Source organism: Choloepus didactylus, chromosome 14 (genome assembly GCF_015220235.1).
Source record: "Choloepus didactylus isolate mChoDid1 chromosome 14, mChoDid1.pri, whole genome shotgun sequence".
Taxonomy (NCBI): Eukaryota; Metazoa; Chordata; class Mammalia; order Pilosa; family Megalonychidae; genus Choloepus; species Choloepus didactylus.
The window spans coordinates 23,989,187-24,014,497 of record NC_051320.1 but is presented as its reverse complement, the minus strand read 5'-3'; the positions used below and the strand labels follow the sequence as shown (position 1 = coordinate 24,014,497).

At 39.7% G+C, this 25,311-nt stretch overlaps 1 protein-coding gene across 1 annotated transcript in view; it reads left to right on the top strand.

Annotated features, from left to right (window-relative positions):
• CPA6 (carboxypeptidase A6) overlaps positions 1–25,311 on the top strand; it is a 339,673-nt gene that overhangs the window by 125,958 nt on the left and 188,404 nt on the right. Inside the window, exon 2 of the mRNA XM_037803055.1 lies at positions 154–229. Within this exon, the coding sequence (XP_037658983.1) occupies positions 154–229 (76 nt within the window). The remainder of the gene's footprint in view (positions 1–153; positions 230–25,311) is intronic.

Genomic DNA, 25,311 nt, shown 5'->3' with positions numbered 1-25,311 from the left:
CAGAGAATACCAAGAACTAGATACAATATCTGCTGGTCAATTGAAAGTTTCGTTGGTTTACTTTTTAAGTGCGGAGGCAGTTTTTTTAAGAGAGATGGCTAACATTTTTATTTTTGAAAGGTAAATATCACCTTCTTTTTTCCTTTCTTATAGTGAAAAGGTGATAAGACTTACTCCCCAAACAGAAGAAGAAGCATATGCACTGAAGAAAATATACCACCAACTTAAGGTAATAATGCATCTGCTCACTTAGCAGTGAATTATGTTCATATAATGCATATTCAGGGCTTTTCTGTCTGAAGTTGAAAATTTTGCATTAATTAGCCATGGGAAGTAAAGCTAAGTGACAACTTCAAAGAGCTTTTAAAGGATGGTTAAGCTTATTTAAAAAATCATTACATATCTGATACAATCTGTTTACTAGTTCGTTTATTATCCATCTCTCCTGAGAAGACTCTGAGCTTCAAGAGAATTCTTGTCCCTTTTGCTCACCACTGTATTCCCAGTGAGTGTCTGGCATATCTTATAGGCTCGATTTAAAAAAATACATATTTTAGTTTATGATTTTCCAGAGCTTCACTTTTCCATCTTGAAATCCTCCTGCTTATCATCTAGACATGCTCCTTCTAATTAAAACTGCAAGCCAAAGTGAGCTGAAGAAAATAAGTTAGAAATTCAAGTCAATTAATTTTGCTATGTTTCTGTGGCTCTAAGGGAATTTGTTAGTAGAGGTGGAAGGACTCTGTTTATTGAATCTTTTTAGGGTTTTAGTGTTCGAGTTTCTCAACTCCCCATTTACTGAGTATTAGCTTTAGCTAAAAAGTCATGATGAAAAGTGTGGTGATTTGTTCCCTTCCATGCATACCAAGAACAAAGCATAACCTATAGAGTATGGGGTGATTTGGCTTCATTTTGATGGATAGCAAAGTTGATGTCCAAGAGGACCTCATTAATCTTCTACTTGGGATAGAAAAGCATTGGCCTGGGTGACTGAAGTACAGTCCTACCTGAAGACGGTGTTGAAGATGTTGGGAATGGAGGAGGAGAACTAGACTTCATGGCTTCTGGAAATATTTATAACAATCAATTCTTGGTCTTTCTTCTTTGTTTGATTTTTCTCTTTGGTATCTTGGTTTTAAATATTGAATTTATATACAAATGAAGCTTGAACTTTTAGTTTATTGATTTCCTTTCTCCCACCTCATTCCCAGCTCACATATGTTGCATTGTTCAGTGTAAGTACCGCGTCTTGTTATAAGGGCCTGCCTGGAGTAAGGATGCAGGAGTTCATCCGCAAGTTGTTATTTTATCCAACACCTGAGAGTCTGGGCTTGCTGGGCTTTTCCTAAACCTCCCCTCCTCCTCAAAGAAATCTCTGCTCCTGTGATACTGACATTTACTCTCTTTGGGGCATGTATAATCATCAACCCTATGAGAGTCATTATAGTTATTTCAGCAGCATTATCTAAATAGTATCTAAACCCTCAATCCACCAAGAACTTAGAACTTACAAAGAAACAAAGTTACAGGCAGAAATTTGTCTTCATGGAAATTGCGTCATAAATATACCACTGGAAAGCTAAAATAGTCACTTTTCACATTAGAGTCCAGTATTTACGGGAACAGATATTCTGAACCAAATATTGGGACAAAGTATTTGTCAAAGAATTTTCAATTTTTAGTTTATTTACATGATAGGCCTTATAAAGTTTTGAAAAACTAAATTGCACATAGTTATATATGTAACAATCAAAAGCAATAAAATGACATCAGTGAGGACTGCAGGGATTTGTATATAAATCCTCATAAATCTTTGGAGATGGAGCAAAAAGATGTTCATCACTAGGGCTGCTGGCCTTGGAGAAAACCAGTGCATATATATGGTGTCCTTTTTTCTTGTACAAGCTTAAAGAAAAACATTCCTGCATGATGTTTTCATTTAGTCTTTAAGGAAACATAGTTAACTCGGGGAGGAAATGGTTGGCATGTAAAGGAGTTTAAAGGACGGTGAGAGAAGAAAGAGGAGGAGGCTACTGGGTGAGGAAAAGGGAAGCAGAGTGGAAGGAGAAAAGGTGATTAATACTGGAACACCAATGATGCTCTCGCAATCCCATAGAGAATTATGCCAACCTTCCGCCGTCACTATGTGCAGGTCAGGGCTAAGTGATTTCCACACGTTGCCTCACTTTAATAACCCTGTAAGACAGATACTACTGTTTATATTTTACAGATGAAGAAACAGACACAAAAAGTTAGGTAACGCCTCGGATCACCTCTGGACAGTGGCAGACCCTCTAGAACCCACGGAAGTCCCATCTCTTACGGTTGGCCATTTGCTCTGATCATCCTCACAAGGGAGAGGATTAAGGCCAAGTTTGCAGAGCATCAGAGTCAGAACTCAGAATGTGAGAGTTATCTTCGTCTTGTTTACTTTGTTCCTTGTGTCAGGGGACCACAGGACCACCCACAGAGTCAGTGACTAGCTAGGAAGACTCACAGGACTCAGAATACAGTTGTGCTCATGGCTATAATTTATTGTAGCGAAAGTGTTAATAGACCAAGGTGGTCGATTCTTTTGCCTGATGCGCTCAAATGACCAATTCCTGAGACACTGGGGTTTCAAAGAAAGAAAGAGTTTTATTGCTAGGCACGAAGCAGGAGAGCAGATGGCCTGTTGCTCCAAAATCTATCTCCCCAAACAGCAGAAATTCTGATAGTTTTATAGCATCAAAAGATGGGCAGGCTTTAGGATAATGAGCACAATGGCTCCAGATGATGTAATTAGAAGTGATGTAATTATTGATCATGTGCAGATTGATAACATGCTTAGTCACAGAACGTATGCAAAAAAGTGGTGGCCTTAATATGATGCTGGGCATGATTTTTAGTATTGTAATGAGGTATTGGTGACTTGTATGTTAAAGTCTAAGCTACTGCACATGTCACACAGGCCCATTTTGGTTAGATCCAGCTTTATTTAGCCAGCTTGGACTTGGGGTGGGTTAGTTCTGGGCTGACCCAAGACCCTTAATTAATAAACATTAGGAGCTGTCTTTAGTGATCGTAAGACTCTAAGGTAGAAAAACTGGACAAGTGGGTACAAGTGAAGGTCAGTCACAAGGTTTTTACAAATCAGAATGGCATAAGATAAAGGCTATACAATCATTATCAGAGATCAAGGCAGCTGGATTACATTTCAGGTTTCAGATATTTCTGCCTACTCTAATATATCAGAAAGTAAAGAGGAATAGCTGTAGAACAATTCAGTAATCATCATCAGTCCTTAAATCCTAATTTCTCAGTTACAAAAGGATCCAAAGCAAAATCAGCAAAGGAAAAAGTTATGTGGGATCACTTTCAGGGGGAAACCAGGCACAAGATGCCAAGAATCCTCCCTGAGTGGAGACAGAGAGGATGCACTTAATTCCCCAACAGCAAGTCGTGCCAGTATGTGTGCAGTGTTGTCTGTCAGCACACTCATTAGAGACTCAGTGCCCATAGTGTTTTCTTGGGGCTGGTTCTGTAGGCACCCTCTGCCTAGCACACAGCAAACTTCCAGACTCCCAGAAAGCAAGCAGGTATCTAGCATAAACCATATTGTTTGCACAGTTTAGGCACAGTGAGTCTGTCTTACCAGTTAGAAGGGTGGAAACCCTCCCAAAATCTGAGGGCCAGCTGAGGCCAACCTTGCAAACAGGTGTCTCCAAAGATAGGCATTTGAGGCCTGCTCTGTTCACTCTCTTCCGCATATTCCTTCATTCTCTTTCACTAAAGATACACTTTTTTCAGCTGAAGTGTAAGGCACTGAGCTTAGAAAAATTTCTACCTTAAGTCATCATTTTGACTTGATGTAGGTTTAGATTCAAATGATTTCACCAAGTGATTGCCTTATACTACTGAAAGCAGCACTTCTGGTCAGGCAGGAAAAAGCAGCCTGCAGAGAAGAAAGAATAGGACTGTTGTCTTATGTCTTGTCTCGCTGATGGGACAGAATTGGGGCCCTTGCTGACAGCCTCTTTGAACACCCTGTGCACTGCCTCCAGGAGGAAAGGAGGGCTTGGCACCTTCTTTTCCTAACACATGGTATGGTTGGCAGAATTCTAAGATAGGAACCAGATTCCTGCTTCCTTTTGTACACACCCTGCATGATCACTCCCTTGATTGTGTTACCTTATGTGGCAAAAGGGAGATTATCTGCAGCAGGCCTGATCTAATCAGGTGAGCCTTTTAAAAGCCGTGTGTTTTCTCCACCCCATTGAGGGGGAGGAGGTGAGAGAGGTATGCACCTGCAGGTCTCAGAGAAGAAGCAAACTGCAATGAACAGCCCATGGGAACCACGTGGCAAGGGTGCAGGCAGCCTGTAGGAGCTGAGGGCGGGCCCCGGCTGGTAGGCAGCAAAAAAACCAGGACTCAGTCCTGCAACCATAAGGAACTGGTTTCTGCAATGGTCACATGGGCTTGGAAGAGGAGCCTGAACTGCAGATGAGAATTATTGGGCCAGACAGGCACCTTGATTTTAGCCCAGTGATATCCTGAACAGAGAATCCAGCTACCTATGCCCAGACCTCTGACCTGCAGACCTGTGAGATGACAAATAGGTGGTGTTTTAAGCTACTAAGTTTGCGGTAACTTACGTGTCAGTAGAAAACTAATACAGTAAGGTACTGGCCCTACATCTTGCTCCTTGATGGATCTTAGCTTAACAACATGTATAAGTACTTTAAGTAAATTTTCTGAAATTCACCAAGCATCTCTAGAATAATGAAAAATGTTTGGACTACATGCTTAAGGTATAAATTCACAATGTCTCATCTGGAACATGAACAAATGAAAAATATACGTGCTGTGTTGAACCTAAGATGGGACGGTCAAAGCATAGCTAATTAGACATGGAACTGCTGTTACAAAGCTGGTTACTTTCCTAATTAAATTTTATGGTTTTGCTGAGGAATTAAAACAAGAAATTTAAACAGAAAACCATGCCCCAGGAGAACTGGATTGAGAAAGCATCAGCTAATTAAATTCTTATTTAAGAGCATAACCATGATTTAAGTAAAGTTATGATGAAAGAAGGTCAATTTGCAGGTGAGTAAAATTAGTCTCAAAACCATGTTTTGCCTATATTTCTTCACAAATTCTTTTGCTCTGAAGGAACAGAAATGACTATATAAGATCACAACATCTCCATTATAGAATTGACACATTGGTGTTTAAATAAAAAATTAATTAACCTTCTGTTACCAGTTTTCTCATTAGAGAACTGTAGGATAGAAAACTGTCTGGTATAAAAAAGTTTGCTATTTCAGACTGGAACACAAGTTCAGAAATATTATTTGGTTTATCAGGTATTGCTGAGGAAGCCAAGAGTCAGAAAATCCCACGTAAATGCACTTCTGACAAGGAAGGTTTCCTCCCTTCTCCTTTGCATAAGCATTGTATGTGAAACCCCCTGTTGCCTTTCCCTGGCCGTGACTAGCCTGCCACATCCCCCAACCCTCTGCCCCATGCCCTCCCCTTCCTGCCAATTTGTCCTGTAGCTGGGTGCTTTTTCTTCTAACCTTCTTCCGGGCCCTGCAAGTCATACACCTGGACCTAGAGGAGCTTGGAGTGCTGGGATTCCTAGCAGCTTACAAGGGCAAATATCTAGCTGCATGGCTTCATGGATTGGGACCCTGGTGGCTAAGAAGATGGGGGATAGGATTAGTGCTGTGGGAGTTATTTTCTCCCTTTGTTATTGGTAACTAATGGTGCTAGTATAGGATCCCTTAATCATGGCTGTGGTAGGCAGAATCCTAGGATGTTCCCCACCATTCCTGGCTGCTGGCATGCACACACCTTCTCCCAGGTGTCCCATCAAACGCTAATCTAGAGAGTGCTGTGAAGGGATGTTGCAGATATAACTGAAGTTCCAAGTTGGTTGGCCTTCAGTTGGGGAGATGATCCAGGTGGGCTTGATCTAATCGCCTGAGCCCTTTCGAAGAGAATGTTTTCTCCAGGTGATGGCAGAAGTCAGAGTAATGGGCTCTGCTGGCCAGGAAGAAAGCAACATCCGTGTTGTGAACTGCCAGGTGGCAGGAAACAGGGTGGCCTGTAGTTGCTGAGAGCTGTCCCAAGGTGACTGGAAGGAAAACAACCACAAGGAAATGAATTCTGCCAATACCAGTGAGCTTGTAAGAGGATCCTGAACCCCAGGTGAGAACCCCAGTTGACAACTTGATTTCAGCTCAGTGAGACCCTAAGCGGACAATCCAGCTATGCCCAGACTTCTGACCTCTAGAACCTGTAAGCTGATGAATTTGTGGTAATTTAGCAATAAAAATGCTAATACAATGGCCTTAAACAGCCAACCACCTGGTGGGCTAGCTGAAGACACTCAAAAACATTATGAATCAAATTGAAAGGTAAAAGTGAAGAAGAGATCAAAATCTGGGGAAGGAAATTGCAATTCCAGTTATTTGTTAAAGCCCTTGTAGAGTAGTGAAACAACATCTTTTGCTTTCTCTGACATGATTTTTGAAAGAGAGGAGAAGTTTCTTATCCAGGCAGGTGTCCAAATGCAGTTATGGATTAAATTTCAGGGACACAATTTTCAGACATGGCATGCATTTTTCTTCCTCTGTGTGGCAATTGGTAATTAGTAGACTCAACAAACATATTAAGAGAAACAATACAGTAAAACAGGAATACATGGGGACATTCTATCAAAAAGTTTTTTAAAAATCCTCTGCAATGTTATGATAACTATCCCAAAGGTACATTATATAATTTACTCAACAAGGTTAACAAAATCACCTTAGGCTAATACTATGGTATTTTATGTTGACTGTATTTCCTTTCTATTTGTAGGTTTCCAGATTTCATAATTAATCAACCTGTTTTGAGACTATTTTTTAAGCTTTCAAAGTAGTTGCTCTTATTTGATGGTGGTAACTTGTAACTTTAATTTCTCATAGAAGATGCTCTATCAACCCTTGTTGAATCACATTAATTTGAATTGAATTAAGGGGAATTGAATTGAACCAAAGTGAAGTGAAACTGGGAAGACTGTGGGATATAACTATTGAGATATCCCATGTTTCATTCCATCCAATATTCAGCATCATGTCTAAAATGTAATTCTTTACCTCCAAACCTTTTCTGCCCTCCTCCATTCTTCCCTTGTCACCAAAGCTAGAAATTTAGGGTTTTTCTTAGTTCCTATATTTGTCTTTCCCTCTATCAGTTAGCTTTTTGCTGTATAATAATTTTTAAAAACTTAGAGGCACAAAACAAAACCATTTATCTAGCTCATGACTCCGTGAGTCAACTGGTTCTTCTGGTCTGATTTGGTTGACCTTGGACTAAGCTTGCATGTGCATTTGCCATCACCTGTCATTGATTCATTTGGATGTGTGCTGGACTGGATGATGGGGTAACTGGACCATGTGTCACTCATCATCTGGATGACTTATTTGCTTTGGGGTCACTGGGTTCCAAGAGTGGGAGAGAGCAAACTTACTTGAAGCCCAATCTTGGAATTCAGATGTCACTTCTGCCACTTCCTATTAGCTGAAGGAAGTCACAAGGCCAGCCCAGATTCAAGGAATGGACAGACAGTAACCAAGTTTTGATGGGAGGATTACAAATACAGAACTTGTAGTCATTTTTGTAATCTGTCACATCCCCTGTTGCTAACCACCACCCCACTCCCCCAACATACACACACATGATCCAATCTTTCACCAAATCCAAGGTGGATTGGTCTCACTGCCACTGTCTTAGTTTAGCCCCTGGTCATCTTGAACATCCTGAACAGCACTAGTCTCCTAAATGGCCTTTCCATGTCTACACATGACTCCTATTTGTTCTCCCACTTTAGCCAAGTGACCTTTCTGATATGAAAAACTTGGTCATGTCACATCTCTACGTAAAATCTTTTAAGTGTCGCCCATTATCAGCAGCAGTAATTCCCAGTCTAGTCTGCACATTAGATTCACTTAGGAAGCTTTTTATAAAAGGCTGATACAGTCAGTGTCCTACTCCCGGAGATTCTGATTCTATTGCCCTGGGTGAGGCTTAGTTAATTGTATCTTTTAAAATCTCCCTACTTGATTGCATATGGATCCAGTAGTAGACAGTTCAAACTCTTTGGCATGACATAGGGCCCTTCAAGATCACAGCCTGCCTGCCTCTTGAACCTTATTTCTCAGCATCTGTTACCACCCTCACCCTCTGTACTCCTCACTCTAGCCATACTGAGCTGATGGTGGTTTCTCACCTATATACCTCTTTTCAAGCTGTTCCTCTTGTCTGGAATGCTGTTCTCTTCTTTGCCCACCTGGTGTCCCCCACCCATCTTTCAAGTCTAGGCTACAGCATCAGGTTTTCCTTGAATTTTCTGACCCTCACTGAATTCTATAGATACCTTTATCCTAGCATCTATATCACTTTATGTTTGCAATGTCTTTTCTCTCCCACGCATCCCCCAATAGACTGAGTTTCTTACAGACCTGAAATTTAATGGTTCTCTGAATTGCGTGTGGTGGATAGGAGACACTGATAGAAAAGAAAGAAATGGCTCTTCAACTGGTTCTGAGAAAAAAAGTTTACTTGCACAATCAGGCCCTTACCCCAGAAGCAGAGCCCAGCCAAGGCTTAGAAAAGACTATTTCTCCTTCTTGATTTTCATCTCAAGTTTCACTTTTTAAAATGTCCTTTTCAGGTCACCCTTTGTATTTATTCTCATGATTTCACTGAAAAATAACAAGGATTGGGGAGAATGACTTGTGCTTTTTTAAATGTGACTCTCTCCCCCCCGCTGACCTTGAGAGGACGTTAACAGGTGCTCAGGCACAGGGAGAGATAAAGTTCCTTTTTCAAAGGCACAGATGGGGCTTATTGGTGACCAGAAGTCTTTCTATCAAGTATACACACTTTACTTTGGTGTCATTTCTTGGACCCGTGAACTTATTTGGCCTCAGCCTCTTTCTTTGAAAACCACATCCATATGCAGAGCCTGACTCGCATGCTTTGGGAGGTCTTTGTTGGTGAGCAGGATGGGGGAACCACCTTTTTTAGAGAAGTGAGCTGCTGCCCTCACAGCTGATATTGCTACCTTTATGCTGATATCAGAGGACAAATGTGTAAATGAGCATTAATGACCTAAAGGGATTGCATAACACCATCCAAGGGCGTTTACTAAATATTTAATACATGAGGTCTTGTACGGGTCAGATGTGGGAAGCAGTGTTGCATGGTGACTATAAGAGTATGTTGCCTGGAGACACATCTCTTGGGTTCATATCCAGACTCAACGACATACTCGTATGAGTATCAGCGATTTAATTTCACGGTGTCTCCTTTTCCTAATCGGTAAAGTCGAGAAACCCCAGGAAGATCATTCCTACTTTTGTGCTAACCTGTACCTGGACCATAGATAGCTCTATACTCCAAGTATTTGTTGACATGTTGGGTCTCCTGAAATCAAGGACTGCTTGCCATTCTTCTTTGGGTAGGATCTATGTCTGACTTACCTGTTTCCCTGGTGCCTGACAGTAGTAGGCTCTAAACAACTATTTCTTGACTGAATGAGCAAATATAGCTCATCTATCTATCTACTTGCCCATAATTATAATACAGTCCTAACTTGGACTCTCTTCAGTGACTTATGTTGACTAAAAATATTTTCAGCAAGATCAAAAAATTAAAAATGTATGTAGAAATAAGCATTATTCTAGAATGATGAGTTAAGGAGAGATTATAGAATAGGTAAGGGTATAAAGAAGGGAGAATTCTCTGTCTTCAATTTCTAAAGAAGTATGATTTCTGTAATAGCTTGATAATAAGTTTCTTGGGAGAGACAATCATCTGTCAGATCTCCAATATTCATTTAGAGCCTCATGTAACTTTGAGATTTTGCCTTTGGGTTTTGACTAACTCAGTGAATACAATAATGCTGATTATCAGAAACATTTCAGTTGGAAAATCAGAGCTCAGGTATTCTGGCTGGGAGTCAGTTTGTTACTTTGTGTAATCAAAAATGTCTGTGTCTCTTTAAGCCTCTGACATACTTGATTAGCAAATCCATTTGTTTCTTATAACCGAAAAACAGCTATTATGAATGCATACATAAGTCTTAGCATCCTAAAAAATTCAGAAAAGCCTTTGCATATTCATCTGCCACAACCATAAAGATTTTGCTTGATTAAAGAAATTGCCTGTTTTCTACCATTTTGGTTTTTTTAGCTGCATAAATGTGGAGTGATTAAAATTCCCATGGTCCCACTAAATATTTCTTAGATGTTTCCTGATAATTGCATTTGCTTTGAGGCTACCTGATCATGTGTTACTTCTATTCTCTCTCATTCCAAAAATGGACCTTTGTCTGATCTAAGAGTCGGCATCAAACAGTTGAGAATGGAAACGGTAACGGAAGCATGGAGCATAGTTAACAGGGAGAAGACACTGACCAGAGGAAGGACTGGTCCTCTTTGAGGGACTGCATCTTTGCTCCCTTACAGAGATAATGTTGGAACCACAGGAGAAGATGCCTCTGGGTTAAGGACCAAGCCTAGCCTTTTGCTGGTAGTGTTGATGGATGGTAAACCCTGAGGGAGCAAGCCTTGGGCTCTCAGGCAAGGAGTTAATAGATGGACAGATAACAATGGATGAACAGTGGAAGGAAAGGTATATTGTCTTTCTCTCCTTCAATATCCTTATGCTTCACTGCCCTAGACAAAACAGTTCTTTTCTCTCTAAAGCTCCAGCCACCGTATCCACAGCCAGGTTAGAGTAGATGCCCCATTCATTCATTCAACAAGTTGTATTGAGCACATAGATCAGTCAGGGTCTGGTCAGCAGAGAGAAATGACACCAGTAATTCAAGCAGGGAAAGTCTAACTTAAAGAATTACTAACTAATAAATGGTGGTTAACTACTAAAAGGCATAAGAGAGGAAATACAACTGCCAAAAGTATCTTACTACCCCTAAGACTGAGGAAGAGTACCCAAGAAAGGAACTACAAACTAGGTAGAACACCTTTCCCTTACTTCCAAGCTGAGATTCTAGACGTCCCTGAAGACGGTGGCCCACTGAGGGGTGAAGTTCTCTTGGGTGCCGGTGGATGAGAGCTGGTCTAGAGGAAGCCACCTGTGAGGGACCAGAGAAACTTGCTGGAGAGTGAGGAACACACTGGTCCTCCCACATTGCCACCAGCAGCCATGCCCTAGGAAGAAAAAAAAGAGCATACACACACAAAAAAACACACCAAACCAGAAAAAGAAGCTCCTTCATTTGCAGCCTGGCATTGTCCCTCTAAAGCCGTCTATTGACAATGCCTAACATTGTACCAGCTGGAAAAGGGTCCAGCTCTGGTATCACAAAGCAGGACAAAAATGGGTGAATTTGTAACTGAGAGGCAGAAAGGTGATAATTGACAAGGCACTTTGCCAGTCTTGGGGATATAGTGAGTAACAAGATAAATTAAGGTCCTTGTACTCATTGATCTTATGTCTGAAGAAGAATATAGAAAAGTGAAAAGGCTGTGAGAAAGGGTGGGTATCAAGAGATAACAGAAAATCCCACTACCCACCTAAAAAGGAGGGAGAAGGAATTGAAGTTGTTATACACTTACCACATGCTAACCATTATGCTAGGTGCCAAGTATATATTATTTCATGTCATCTCCACATTTAAAGATAGATCAGGGTTATTATCCCAGTTTTATAAAGGAAAACCTTTGAAACACTGTTTTATATTCCATAGAAGATTTTTCCAATTTAGGGAGTTTCTTTTGAATATGATGTAATGAGTCTTACCTTTATCATTAAAAAAAAAAAAAAACACCAAACTTTTTCTGGGATTTTTCTGTGGCCACATGAGGAGGGAAAAGGAGGTGTGGGGCGGGCTGGGTGGAGGGAGATGAGGACTTGCCACAGGAACACAGCTCATGTCACAACTGAGTCTGAAACTGGTGTGGGCCTGTGCAATCAGCCATCTCTCCTGCCACCTCCAGCAACCAACCTCCTTAGCTTTCTTATCTCTGCCTTAATGATTAATATGTTTAAACCATCTAAGCATGTTCTATCCTAATGTATTTAAATAGTTGACAACAAACATTAACAAGTTACTGTTTGTAACATGGTTATATGAATATTTAAGGAGATGCTGAGAGATTGGGGGCAAAACGATGACAGAGTATTTTTTAACAAATCTAAAGTTGACTCTGTGTATACAGACCTTTTTGTTTATCATCCATATTTAGAAAAAAAAAATATTGAGGAAAGCAATTTACAGATTATAAAGAAAATGCAACATAGATTTTGAAATAAAATCTCTCAGGATCACCTGATTTCCTTCAGGAGCATAAGAGCCCTAATTAGTCAAGAGACCAACTGGTCAAGGTGGGTCAAGATAAATGATTTATACTGAACATTGCGTCTCACAGGTCTTAGGATTTTGCACTGTGTAACTAATTCCTTAATAAATTTTACACAAAAGGTTATACCATACGATCATAAATGTGTTCAATCTCAGATGAAGAGTTTAAACATGAGTCATAAAAGTGAGTTCTCTGAAGCTTGTTGCTGCTAAACCTGCTTATAATTGTGCCTAAGAATCTCCCCGAGTGCCTCTTTGTTGCTCAGATGTGGCCCTCTCTCTCTCTAGCTAACCCACCTCGGCAGGTGAACTCACTGCCCTCCCCGCTACTTGGGACCTGACTCCCAGGAGTGCAAATCTCCCTCGCAATGCGGGATGTGACTCCTGGGGATGAATCTGGACCCAGCATTGTGGGATTGAGAACATCTTCTTGACCAAAAGGGGGATGTGAAATGAAACGAAATAAAGCTTCAGTGGCTGAGAGATTTCAAATGGAGTCGAGAGGTCACTCTGGTGGACATTCTTACACATTATATAGATAACACTTTTTAGGTTTTAATATATTGGAATAGCTAGAAGTAAATATCTGAAACTACCAAACTCCAACCCAGTAGCCTTGACTCTTGAAGACGATTGTGTAACAATGTAGCTTACAAGGGGTGACAGTGTGATTGTGAAAACCCTGTGGATCACACTCCCTTTGTCCAGTGTATGAATGGATGGATGAGTAGAAAATGGGGACAAAAACTAAATGAAAAATTGAGTGGGATGGGGGAGGATGATTTGGGTGTTCTTTTTTGCTTTTATTTTTTATTCTTATTCTGATTCTTTCTGGTGTAAGGAAAATGTTCAAAAATAGATTGGGGTGATGAATGCACAGCTATATAATGGTAATGTGAACAGTTGATTGCACACCATGGATGATTATATGGTATGTGAATATATCTCAATAAAACTGAATTTTTAAAAAAAGTAAAAAAACAAACAAACTCAGAGTAATAAATAAATTTATACCCTTTGTGTCCAGAAAAAAAAAAGTGAGTTCTCTGACTGGTAATATTCAGCCTCTTTTTCTTCATCAAATCTTTGACTAATGGTCTCTAGAGAAGGTCCGTGAAGCCAGAAGATGACATCAGTGAATAAGGAAGGACCAGTTATTTGAGTGTTAGTTTCCTTGGGCTGCCATATCAAAGTACCACAAGGTGGGTGATTTAAAACAATGGAAATTTATTGTCTCATAATTCTGGAAACCAGAAGTCTGAAGTCAAGGGGTCAGCAGGGCCAGGCTTCTTCTGAAAGCTGTGGAGTAGAATCCTCCTTGCTTCTGGTGGTTTGCGGGAAGTCCTTGGCATTTCTTGGCTTGCAGGTGCAGCACTTCAGTTTCTGCCTCCAATGTCAGGTGGCCATCTTCTGTCTCTCACATCTGTCTCTTCTCATAAGGACACTGGTCATATTGCATTAGGGGCCCATCCTACTCCCGTATGACCTCATCTTAATTTAACTAATTCCATCTTCAATGACCCTATTTCCAAATAAGGTCACATTCTGGGGTTCTGGGGGTTAGGACTTGACTTTACCTTTTTGGGGATGTAACTCAACCCATAACAAGGGAGTAATGATCAGAATTCCACATAACCTGAGTAACACACATAGAATGTTCAGAAAAAAACAAAAGTTATCTTAAGTGCAAATACCAAGTAAAGGAAGGGACAGTTAGCCTGCCTTTTGGTTGGTAGGTTCCTGGAGCACAAGGAGTCATATCTGGACCTATTGAAGAGGCCTATGCTGAGCGAAGGGGATCTTTGGTGTCCCCTTTGGAGAACAGGGTGAGCGTGTTCCACATACAAACTAAGTACTCAGTGCTGTTGAGTTTGTGCTATGACACGCTCGTGGTTTATTTGTTGCTATAGCTGGTATTACTCTAATAGAACTAAAACTGACTCCATCTCTGGGACTCCAAAGCATTAACTCTGTGGATCCAATGAATATCAGAGTATTTTAAATTCTACAAATGCTAGCATAGCCTGAGAACTTGCAAATATACCCATTCCTTCAATAGAAATTTTTAGTGCAATTTTATTGAGATATATTCACACACTGTAGAAACCATCTGAAGTATGCAATCACTGGCTCACAGTATCATCACATAGTTGTGCAGACATCCCCATGATTAAATTTAGAACATTTTCATTACTCCAGAAAAGAAATAAAAAGAAAAAACCCAAATCCTCCATACTCCTTATCCCACCCCCTATTATTGACCTATAGTATTGGTATGATACATTTGCTACCATTAATGAAATAATATTAAAATATTACTGTTAACTGTAGTTCATAGTTTGAAATAGGTGCCTTTTTCTCATATACCCCTCTATTATTAACTCACTGTAATAGTGTACATTTGCTCTGGTTCATGAAAGAATTTTTTAATATTTGTCCAGTTAATCATAGACATTGCCCACCACAAGATTTGCTCTATTATACATTCCCAAGTTTTAACCTCCAACTTTCCTTCTGCTGGCATACATGACTCTTAGCTTCCCCTTTCCACCCCATTCACACACCATTCAACACTGTTAGTTATTCTCACAATAATGAGCTACTGTCACCTTTGTCCATTTCCAAACATTTAAGTTCAACCTATTTAAACATTCTGCACATATTAAGCAACTGTTCTCCATTCTTCAGCCTCATTTTACATCCTGGTATATTCTATATTTTATGTCTGTGAGTTTACATATTATAATTAGTTCATATCAATGAGATCATACAATATTTGTCCTTTTGTGTCTGACTTATTTCACTTAACATAGTGTCCTCAAGTTTCATCCATGTTGTCACATGCTTCAGGACTTCATTTCTTCTTAAATTCTCCCACAATTATCATGGAAACATCTATTGCTTCCTTTAGTTTTGCCAGCGTTTGTCTTATGTATTTTGGGGCACCTTGATTGGGTGCATAAACATTTATGATTGTTATTTCTTCTTGTTGAATTGTCCCTTTTATTAGTATGCAGTGGACTTCTCTGTCTCTCATAACATCCTTGCATTTAAAGACTATTTTATCTGAGATTAATATTGCTACTCCTGCTTTCTTTTGGCTGTAGCTTGCATGAAATATTTTTTCCATCCTTTCACTTTCAGTTTCTTTGTGTCCCTGTGTCTAAGACGAGTCTCTTGTTTGCAACATATTTTCATATTTTTTTAATCCATTCTGTCAATCTATATCATTTAATTGGGGAGTTTAATCCATTTACATTCAGTGTTATTATTGTGAAGGCATTTCTTGAATCAGCCATCCTATCCTTTGGTGTATGTTTGTCGGATATATTTTTCCCCTTTCTCTTAATGTCTCTTAATGTATCCATACTGAATGTCTTTAGTTCTGAACCTTTCTCCATACCTCTCTCTCCTTTCTTTGTTTCTCTGTCAGTAGAGCTCCCTTTAGTATCTCAGGTAGAGCAGATCTCTTGTTAGCAAATTCTCTCAGCATTTGTCTGTCTGTGAAAACTTTAAGCTTTCCCTCAAATTTGAAGAAGAGCTTTGCTGGATAAAGAATTCTTGGTTGGCAGTTTTTCTCTTTCAGAATTTTAAATATGTCATGCCACTGCCTTCTCACCTCCATGGTGGCCTCTGAGTAGTCACTGCTTAGTCTTACGGTGTTTCCCTTGTAAGTGGTGAATTGTTTCTCTCTTGTTGCTTTCAGAAGTTGAACTTGCTCCTTCTCTTCAGCATTTGAAAATCTGATCAGAATATGTCTCAGAGTGGGTTTATTTGGATTTATTGTGTTTGGAGTTCATTGGGCATCTATGATTCATGTATTTATGTTGTTTAGAAGGTTTGGGAAGTTTCCTCAACAATTTCTTTGAATACTCTTCCTAGACCTTTACCCTTTTCTTCCCCTTCTGGAACACCAATGATTCTTATATTTGTGCATTTTATATTGTCCATCATATCTCTGAGATCCATTTTGATTTTTTTGACTTTTTTCCCCATTCTTTCTTTTGTTCTTTCACTCTCCATTCTGTCTTCTTCAAGATTGCTGATCCACTGCTCAGCTTCCTCCAATCTAGTACCGAGTATCCAGAATCTTTTTAATTTGATTGGAAGTTTCTTTTATTTCCATAAGACCGTCTATGTTTTCTTTATTCATTCTTGCAAATTCTTCTTTATGTTCTTCTAGGGTCTTCTTCATGTCCTTTATACCCTGGTTGTTTGTCATTAGTTTTTTTGATTAATTGCTCCAAGTACTGTGTCTCCTCTGATCTTTTGATTTGGGTGTTTGGGTTTGGGTTATCTATATCTTCTGGTTTCTTCATATGCTTTAAAATTTTCTGTTGTTTTTGGCCTCTTGGCATTTGCTTATCCTGATAGGGTTCTTTTAGGATATGTAGATTTATTTGAACAATTATCTCTAGTTTCTCAGATCTCCAACTTGGTGGAGTACACTTTCTCTGGCTAACCAGCAGGTGGCGTCTGCGAGCCACCTATTCCCCTCAAGCCAGTTCTGCCCAACTTTGTCTTTGTGGTGAGTGGGGGTCTGAATCTTGTGGGGGTCCAATTGGTGCACCAAATTTCCGTGTGTAGTTGGTGCTGCCTGCCCTGAATATGGGGGGGGGGGGTTGTCTGAGCGGTTAGGAAGGGAGGTTGGCTTTAATAATCAAATCTCCCAGGTGTTCCTGGAGACTTATAGTTGTTGTAGGGGTCCAAACTTTGGGTTCAGTCTCCTCACAGTCTGTCTTTGCCACAGACCCACAAGTCCCTGGTATTGGTGTATGGTTCCTGGGACTTCCGTGTGAGTCCTGCCTCCAAGGGCCTCCGTAGGGGGAAAGACAGCACAATGTCACAGAGGAGTGTAGTCTGCAAGGGAAACACTGGGCTGCTGTGTCACTCAGGGGCGTTCCCAGCCCACTGAAAAGATGGCTGTATGGGGCATGGCAATTTCCCCTTTTTCATGGACCTCTGCCTTCCTAGGTCTGGGACAATTAGCTGCGGATGTGTGAAAGGCTTTCACCCACACCAGATACTGTGGTGTGCCTGCAGTTTTGGGGAAGCACTCCCACAGTGCTGGGCTGTGCGGCTTGGCTCTGGCCCATGGCACCCTGCAGGGGCATTCCCAGCTCTCCGAGAAGATAGCTTTATGGGGTATGGCAGTTTCCCCCTTTTCGCAGACCTCTGCCTTTCTATCTCTGGGACAATTAGCTGCAGGTGTGCGAAAGGCTATTGTCCATGCCAGCTACTGTGATGTGTGCGCATTCTGTGGGAATGATTTCCTGCCACATTGGGTTGTGCGGCTCTTGCTGCTGGATCTGCAGCTGCTTTTGGATTTTTATACTAATCTGTCTGAGAATGCCAACCCCTGGTTTCTCTCAACCACAGTGTGGCTGCTGGTTCTCCAGCAGGCTCACTCACTTGTTTCAGAATGCAGACTCTCAGACTTACCAAGTGCATGGTCCCTATGGATTTAGCAGACCTTGACCAGCCAGTACTTCACTGGAACTGGTATTCTGGACCACTTTCTGTCTTTTATCTAGTATCTTTCACAGAGATGTCTTTTGCCCTGTCTCTCCTAATCCGCCATTTTCCTCCCCCATTCATTCCTTCTTAACCCTGAAAAATATTCCATCGTATGCATATACCACATTTTGGTTATCCATTCATCTGTTGATGGACACTTGGTTTGCTTCCATCTTTTGGCAATTGTGAATAATGCCACTGTGAATGTCAGTGTGCAAATGTCTGTGTCCCTGCTTTCAGATCTTCCAGGTGATATTCGAAGTAGTGGAACTGTCAGGTCATAAGGCAACCTCTATACTTAACTTCCTGAGGAACCACCAACTATCCTCCACAGTGGCTGTACCATTTTACATTCCCACCAGCAGTGAATAAGTGCCAGTTGGTCTACATCCTTTACAACATTGTAGTTTCCTGTTGAATAGCAGCCATTCTACTAGGTATGAGATGATACCTCATTGTGGTTTTGATTTGCATTTCCCTAATAGCTAGTGAAGCTGAGCATCTCTTCATATGCTTTTTAGTCATCTGTTTTCCTTGTCAGAAAAAATGTCTATTCATGTCTTTTGCCCAGTTTTTAAATTGGGTCGTTTGTCTTTTTGTTGTTGAATTGTAGAATTTATCTCAATAGGTTTTTACTGAACACCATATGTTGGGCATTTTGTGAATCGCACATTGAGCTGCAGGTTACAACAAGGAATAGAAACTGGACCTGCAGAGAAGGAGCTCAAAGATGTTCAGTAGGTCATCCAGAGCAAGAAAGGAGAAATTAGTAGAACCTCAAACGTATCTCAAACCTATCCCTTACATTCAGTGATCTAGTCAAATTTGTATATTCACTGTTCTCTATGTATACCTTAAACTCTCCAGTCTCTGTGCCTTGTTCATACACTAATATTTGTTTAATGGCTTCTGTGTACCAGGCTTCAGTGTACCAGACAGATGCTGAGAGATACAGCACAGGTGATAATTCTGCCCTCAAAATTCTCATTCTAGTGGAGGCAGATTGATTTTTAAAAAAGCAAGTAGAGAACAGCAATCCAGTATCCTTGATTCTTGATGGTGATCATATAACTACATAGCTTATGTGGTGTGACCGTGTGAATGTGAAAACCTTATGGCTTACACTCCCTTTACCCAGTGTATGGACAAATGAGTAGAAAAATGAGGACAAAAAATAAATGAGTAATATGGAAGAGGGAGGTATGGGATATTTTGGTTGTTCTCTTTAGTTTTATTTTTATTCTTATTTTTATTTTTTGGAGTAATGAAAATGTTCAAAAGTTGATTGTGGTGATGAGTGCACAACTGTATGATGATACTGTGAACAATTGTTTTACACTTTGGATGATTGTATGGTATGTGAATATATTTCAATCAAAAAAATTTTTTAAAAAGTAAATGGGGGGAAGAGGGTATGGGATGTTGTGAATGTTCTCTTTTACTTTTATTTTTATTCTTATTTTCATTTTTATTTTTTGGAGTAATGGAAATGTTCAAAAATTATGGTGTTGAATGCACAACTAGCTGATGAAGCTGTGAACAATGGTACACTTTAGATGATTGTATGGTATGTGAATATATTTCAATAAAATTACATTTTAAAAAAAGCAAGTAGGGAATATAATGTGTCAGCTGATCATAGACTCTAAGGGGAAAAATACAACAGTGAAGAAGATTGGGGTGGTGGTGCATAGAGTGGAATTTTAAATAGTGATCAGGGAAGACTTCATTTAAAATATTTCCTTGAACAAAGATCCAAAGGAGGTGGGGGTGAACCGTTGGTTCCATGCCTTTGGGAATACCTGTCCCTTCCTTATCCATCTGTGGAAACGACCGGTCTCAGGTGTTAACTCATCAGAAAGCCTTCCCTGAGTGCCACAGATAGATACGCTCATTTTCTTTTTGGAACCCTTGAAGTACTATTTTCTTGTACAGTCTGTTCTCCAAATTCTAGTTTTCTTACTGAAACACATGTTCTCATTCAATAACAAGTCAATTTGATTAACATAACCTAAGGTTAATAAGTTGTAGCTGTATTTGTCTTAACCTCAGAGAACCTCCGTTGTCATCCAACATACTTAGATATTGACAGTTGACGTTTTCTCAGCATCCTTTCCCCCTTTCCAACCAAATTGCTGCTCCTAAACCCTTCCCACATAGAAATTCTTGAGGTTCCATTGTGCTTTTTGTGCTTCATATACAAAAGGAACTTTAAAAACAAACAAAAAAAGATATATGGAAGTTTCTTAATCCAAAGAAAGAAAAATGTTAATGACACCCATTGACTGAGTCAAGGGCCCAGGACAGCTAGAGACCAGTTGTAAGAGACTCTGGAGGCAAAAACAAAGCAAAACTAAAACAAATTACAGAATTTATGTTCAGATTGAGTTTGGAGATAGTTAGGAGAGAGGCTTTGGCGATATATTGCTTAGTGATTTAAATATCTTGGTTATTCTCAAAAGGAGAGGGAAGTGGAAGAGTGAATCCAAATTGCCCGGGAAACTTTTTCAGACTGTCTGACTAAATGTGTACCACCACAGCCTCGGGTCTTCTTAAAGGAAAACTTTGTAAATACTACATACCTGAGTTTTCCCAATATTCTTCAAAGAATCTAAAATTATTTTTTTAAAAAACAAATTTATGGACATGTTTTAGGAGCTATCAGCTTCATTTAGCACCCATTTTAAATTTATAGATCCTTTGTTCCTTCATTCCCTTTGGGAAAGTCATAATCTTGGACAATATAGCATATGTATATATAAAGAAAAGAATTCCTCCAAGAGTATATGTGTTTGTAATTTAATGAGTTAAATAAGTTCTTAACCATTTCTCCTCAAGGAATTCTGTAAAAAGAATTCCTAAAATTAAAACAATTTGGAACAAATTTGTCAACTTTTTCTGCTTAGGAGGTCGATATATGTGTACATTGACAGATAAAAGTTATCCTCATTTTGAGCAGACTGGGAGCCTCCCAACACAGCCCAGCAGCCCAGAACTGCCCTGGGGGGATGGCACTCACCTGTGACATAGCACAGTCATCCCTCAACAGAGGACCCGGGGTGCACAGCCTGGAAGAGGGGCCCACTTGCAAGTCTCAGGAGCCATACGCCAATACCAAAGACTTGTGGGTCAGTGGCAGAGACAAACTGTGGCAGGACTGAACTGAAGGATTAGACTATTGCAGCAGCTTTAAAACTCTAGGATCATCAGGGAGATTTGATTGTTAGGGCCACCCCCCCTCCCCGACTGCCCAGAAACACGCCCCACATACAGGGCAGGCAACACCAACTACACACGCAAGCTTGGGACACCAATTGGGCCCCACAAGACTCACTCCCCCACTCACCAAAAAGGCTAAGCAGGGGAGATCTGGCTTGTGGAGAACAGGTGGCTCGTGGACGCCACCTGCTGGTTAGTGAGAGAAAGTGTACTCCACGAAGCTGTAGATCTGATAAATTAGAGATAAGGACTTCAACTGGTCTACAAACCCTAAAAGAACCCTATCAAGGACAGCAAATGCCACGAGGCCAAAAACAACAGAAAATTATAAAGCATATGAAAAAACCAGACGATATGGATAACCCAAGCCCAAGCACCCAAATCAAAAGACCAGAAGACACACCTAGAGCAGCTACTCAAAGAACTAAAGATGAACAATGAGACCCTAGTACGGGATATGAAGGAAATCAAGAAGACCCTAGAAGAGCATAAAGAAGACATTGCAAGACTAAATAAAAAAATGGATGATCTTATGGAAATTAAAGAAACTGTTGACCAAATTAAAAAGATTCTGGACACTCATAGTACAAGACTAGAGGAAGTTGAACAACGAATCAGTGACCTGGAAGATGACAGAATGGAAAATGAAAGCATAAAAGAAAGAATGGGGAAAAAAATTGAAAAACTCGAAATGGACCTCAGGGATATGATAGATAATATGAAACGTCCGAATATAAGACTCATTGGTGTCCCAGAAGGGGAAGAAAAGGGTAAAGGTCTAGGAAGAGTATTCAAAGAAATTGTTGGGGAAAACTTCCCAAATCTTCTAAACAACATAAATACACAAATCATAAATGCTCAGCGAACTCCAAATAGAATAAATCCAAAAAAAACCCACTCCGAGACATATACTGATCACACTGTCAAACATAGAAGAGAAGGAGCAAGTTCTGAAAGCAGCAAGAGAAAAGCAATTCACCACATACAAAGGAAACAGCATAAGACTAAGTAGTGACTACTCAGCAGCCACCATGGAGGCGAGAAGGCAATGGCACGATATATTTAAAATTCTGAGAGAGAGGAATTTCCAGCCAAGAATACTTTATCCAGCAAAGCTCTCCTTCAAATTTGAGGGAGAGCTTAAATTTTTCACAGACAAAGAAATGCTGAGAGAATTTGCTAACAAGAGACCTGCCCTACTGGAGATACTAAAGGGAGCCCTACAGACAGAGAAACAAAGACAGGACAGAGAGACTTGGAGAAAGGTTCAGTACTAAAGAGATTCGGTATGGGTACAATAAAGGATATTAATAGAGAGAGGGAAAAATATGGCAAACATAATCCAAAGGATAAGATGGCCGATTCAAGAAATGCCTTCACGGTTTTAACGTTGAATGTAAATGGATTAAACTCCCCAATTAAAAGATATAGATTCGCAGAATGGATCAAAAAAAATGAACCATCAATATGTTGCATACAAGAGACTCATCTTAGACACAGGGACACAAAGAAACTGAAAGTGAAAGGATGGAAAAAAATATTTCATGCAAGCTACAGCCAAAAGAAAGCAGGTGTAGCAATATTAATCTCAGATAAAATAGACTTCAAATGCAGGGATGTTTTGAGAGACAAAGAAGGCCACTACATACTAATAAAAGGGGCAATTCAGCAAGAAGAAATAACAATCGTAAATGTCTATGCACCCAATCAAGGTGCCACAAAATACATGAGAGAAACATTGGCAAAACTAAAGGAAGCAATTGATGTTTCCACAATAATTGTGGGAGACTTCAACACATCACTCTCTCCTATAGATAGATCAACCAGACAGAAGACCAATAAGGAAATTGAAAACCTAAACAATCTGATAAATGAATTAGATTTAACAGACATCTACAGGACATTACATCCCAAATCACCAGGATACACATACTTTTCTAGTGCTCACGGAACTTTCTCCAGAATAGATCATATGCTGGGACATAAAACAAGCCTCAATAAATTTAAAAAGATTGAAATCATTCAAAGCACATTCTCTGACCACAATGGAATACAATTAGAAGTAAATAACCATCAGAGACTTAGAAAATTCACAAATACCTGGAGGTTAAACAACACACTCCTAAACAATCAGTGGGTTAAAGAAGAAATAGCAAGAGAAATTGCTAAATATATAGAGACGAATGAAAATGAGAACACAACATACCAAAACCTATGGGATGCAGCAAAAGCAGTGCTAAGGGGGAAATTTATAGCACTAAACGCATATATTAAAAAGGAAGAAAGAGCCAAAATCAAAGAACTAATGGATCAACTGAAGAAGCTAGAAAATGAACAGCAAACCAATCCTAAACCAAGTAGAAGAAAAGAAATAACAAGGATTAAAGCAGAAATAAATGACATAGAGAACAAAAAAACAATAGAAAGGATAAATATCACCAAAAGTTGGTTCTTTGAGAAGATCAACAAGATTGACAAGCCCCTAGCTAGACTGACAAAATCAAAAAGAGAGAAGACCCATATAAACAAAATAATGAATGAAAAAGGTGACATAACTGCAGATCCTGAAGAAATTAAAAAAATTATAAGAGGATATTATGAACAACTGTATGGCAACAAACTGGATAATGTAGAAGAAATGGACAATTTCCTGGAAACATATGAACAACCTAGACTGACCAGAGAAGAAATAGAAGACCTCAACCAACCCATCACAAGCAAAGAGATCCAATCAGTCATCAAAAATCTTCCCACAAATAAATGCCCAGGGCCAGATGGCTTCACAGGGGAATTCTACCAAACTTTCCAGAAAGAACTGACACCAATCTTACTCAAACTCTTTCAAAACATTGAAAAAAATGGAACACTACCTAACTCATTTTATGAAGCTAACATCAATCTAATACCAAAACCAGGCAAAGATGCTACAAAAAAGGAAAACTACCGGCCAATCTCCCTAATGAATATAGATGCAAAAATCCTCAACAAAATACTTGCAAATCGAATCCAAAGACACATTAAAAAAATCATACACCATGACCAAGTGGGGTTCATTCCAGGCATGCAAGGATGGTTCAACATCAGAAAAACAATCAATGTATTACAACAGATTAAAAACTCGAAAGGGAAAAATCAATTGATCATCTCAATAGATGCTGAAAAAGCATTTGACAAAATCCAACATCCCTTTTTGATAAAAACACTTCACAAGGTAGGAATTGAAGGAAACTTCCTCAACATGATAAAGAGCATATATGAAAAACCCACAGCCAGCATAGTACTCAATGGTGAGAGACTGAAAGCCTTCCCTCTAAGATCAGGAACAAGACAAGGATGCCCGCTGTCACCACTGTTATTCAACATTGTGCTGGAAGTGCTAGCCAGGGCAATCCGGCAAGACAAAGAAATAAAAGGCATCCAAATTGGAAAAGAAGAAGTAAAACTGTCATTGTTTGCAGATGATATGATCTTATATCTAGAAAACCCTGAGAAATCAACGATACACCTACTAGAGCTAATAAACAAATTTAGCAAAGTAGCGGGATACAAGATTAATGCACATAAGTCAGTAATGTTTCTATATGCTAGAAATGAACAAACTGAAGAGACACTCAAGAAAAAGATACCATTTTCAATAGCAACTAAAAAAATCAAGTACCTAGGAATCAACTTAACCAAAGATGTAAAAGACCTATACAAAGAAAACTACATAACTCTACTAAAAGAAATAGAAGGGGACCTTAAAAGATGGAAAAATATTCCATGTTCATGGATAGGAAGGCTAAATGTCATTAAGATGTCAATTCTACCCAAACTCATCTACAGATTCAATGCAATCCCAATCAAAATTCCAACAACCTACTTTGCAGACTTGGAAAAGCTAGTTATCAAATTTATTTGGAAAGGGAAGATGCCTCGAATTGCTAAAGACACTCTAAAAAAGAAAAACGAAGTGGGAGGACTTACACTCCCTGACTTTGAAGCTTATTATAAAGCCACAGTTGCCAAGACAGCATGGTACTGGCACAAAGATAGACATATAGATCAATGGAATCGAATTGAGAATTCAGAGATAGACCCTCAGATCTATGGCCGACTGATCTTTGATAAGGCCCCCAAAGTCACCGAACTGAGCCATAATGGTCTTTTCAACAAATGGGGCTGGGAGAGTTGGATATCCATATCCAAAAGAATGAAAGAGGACCCCTACCTCACCC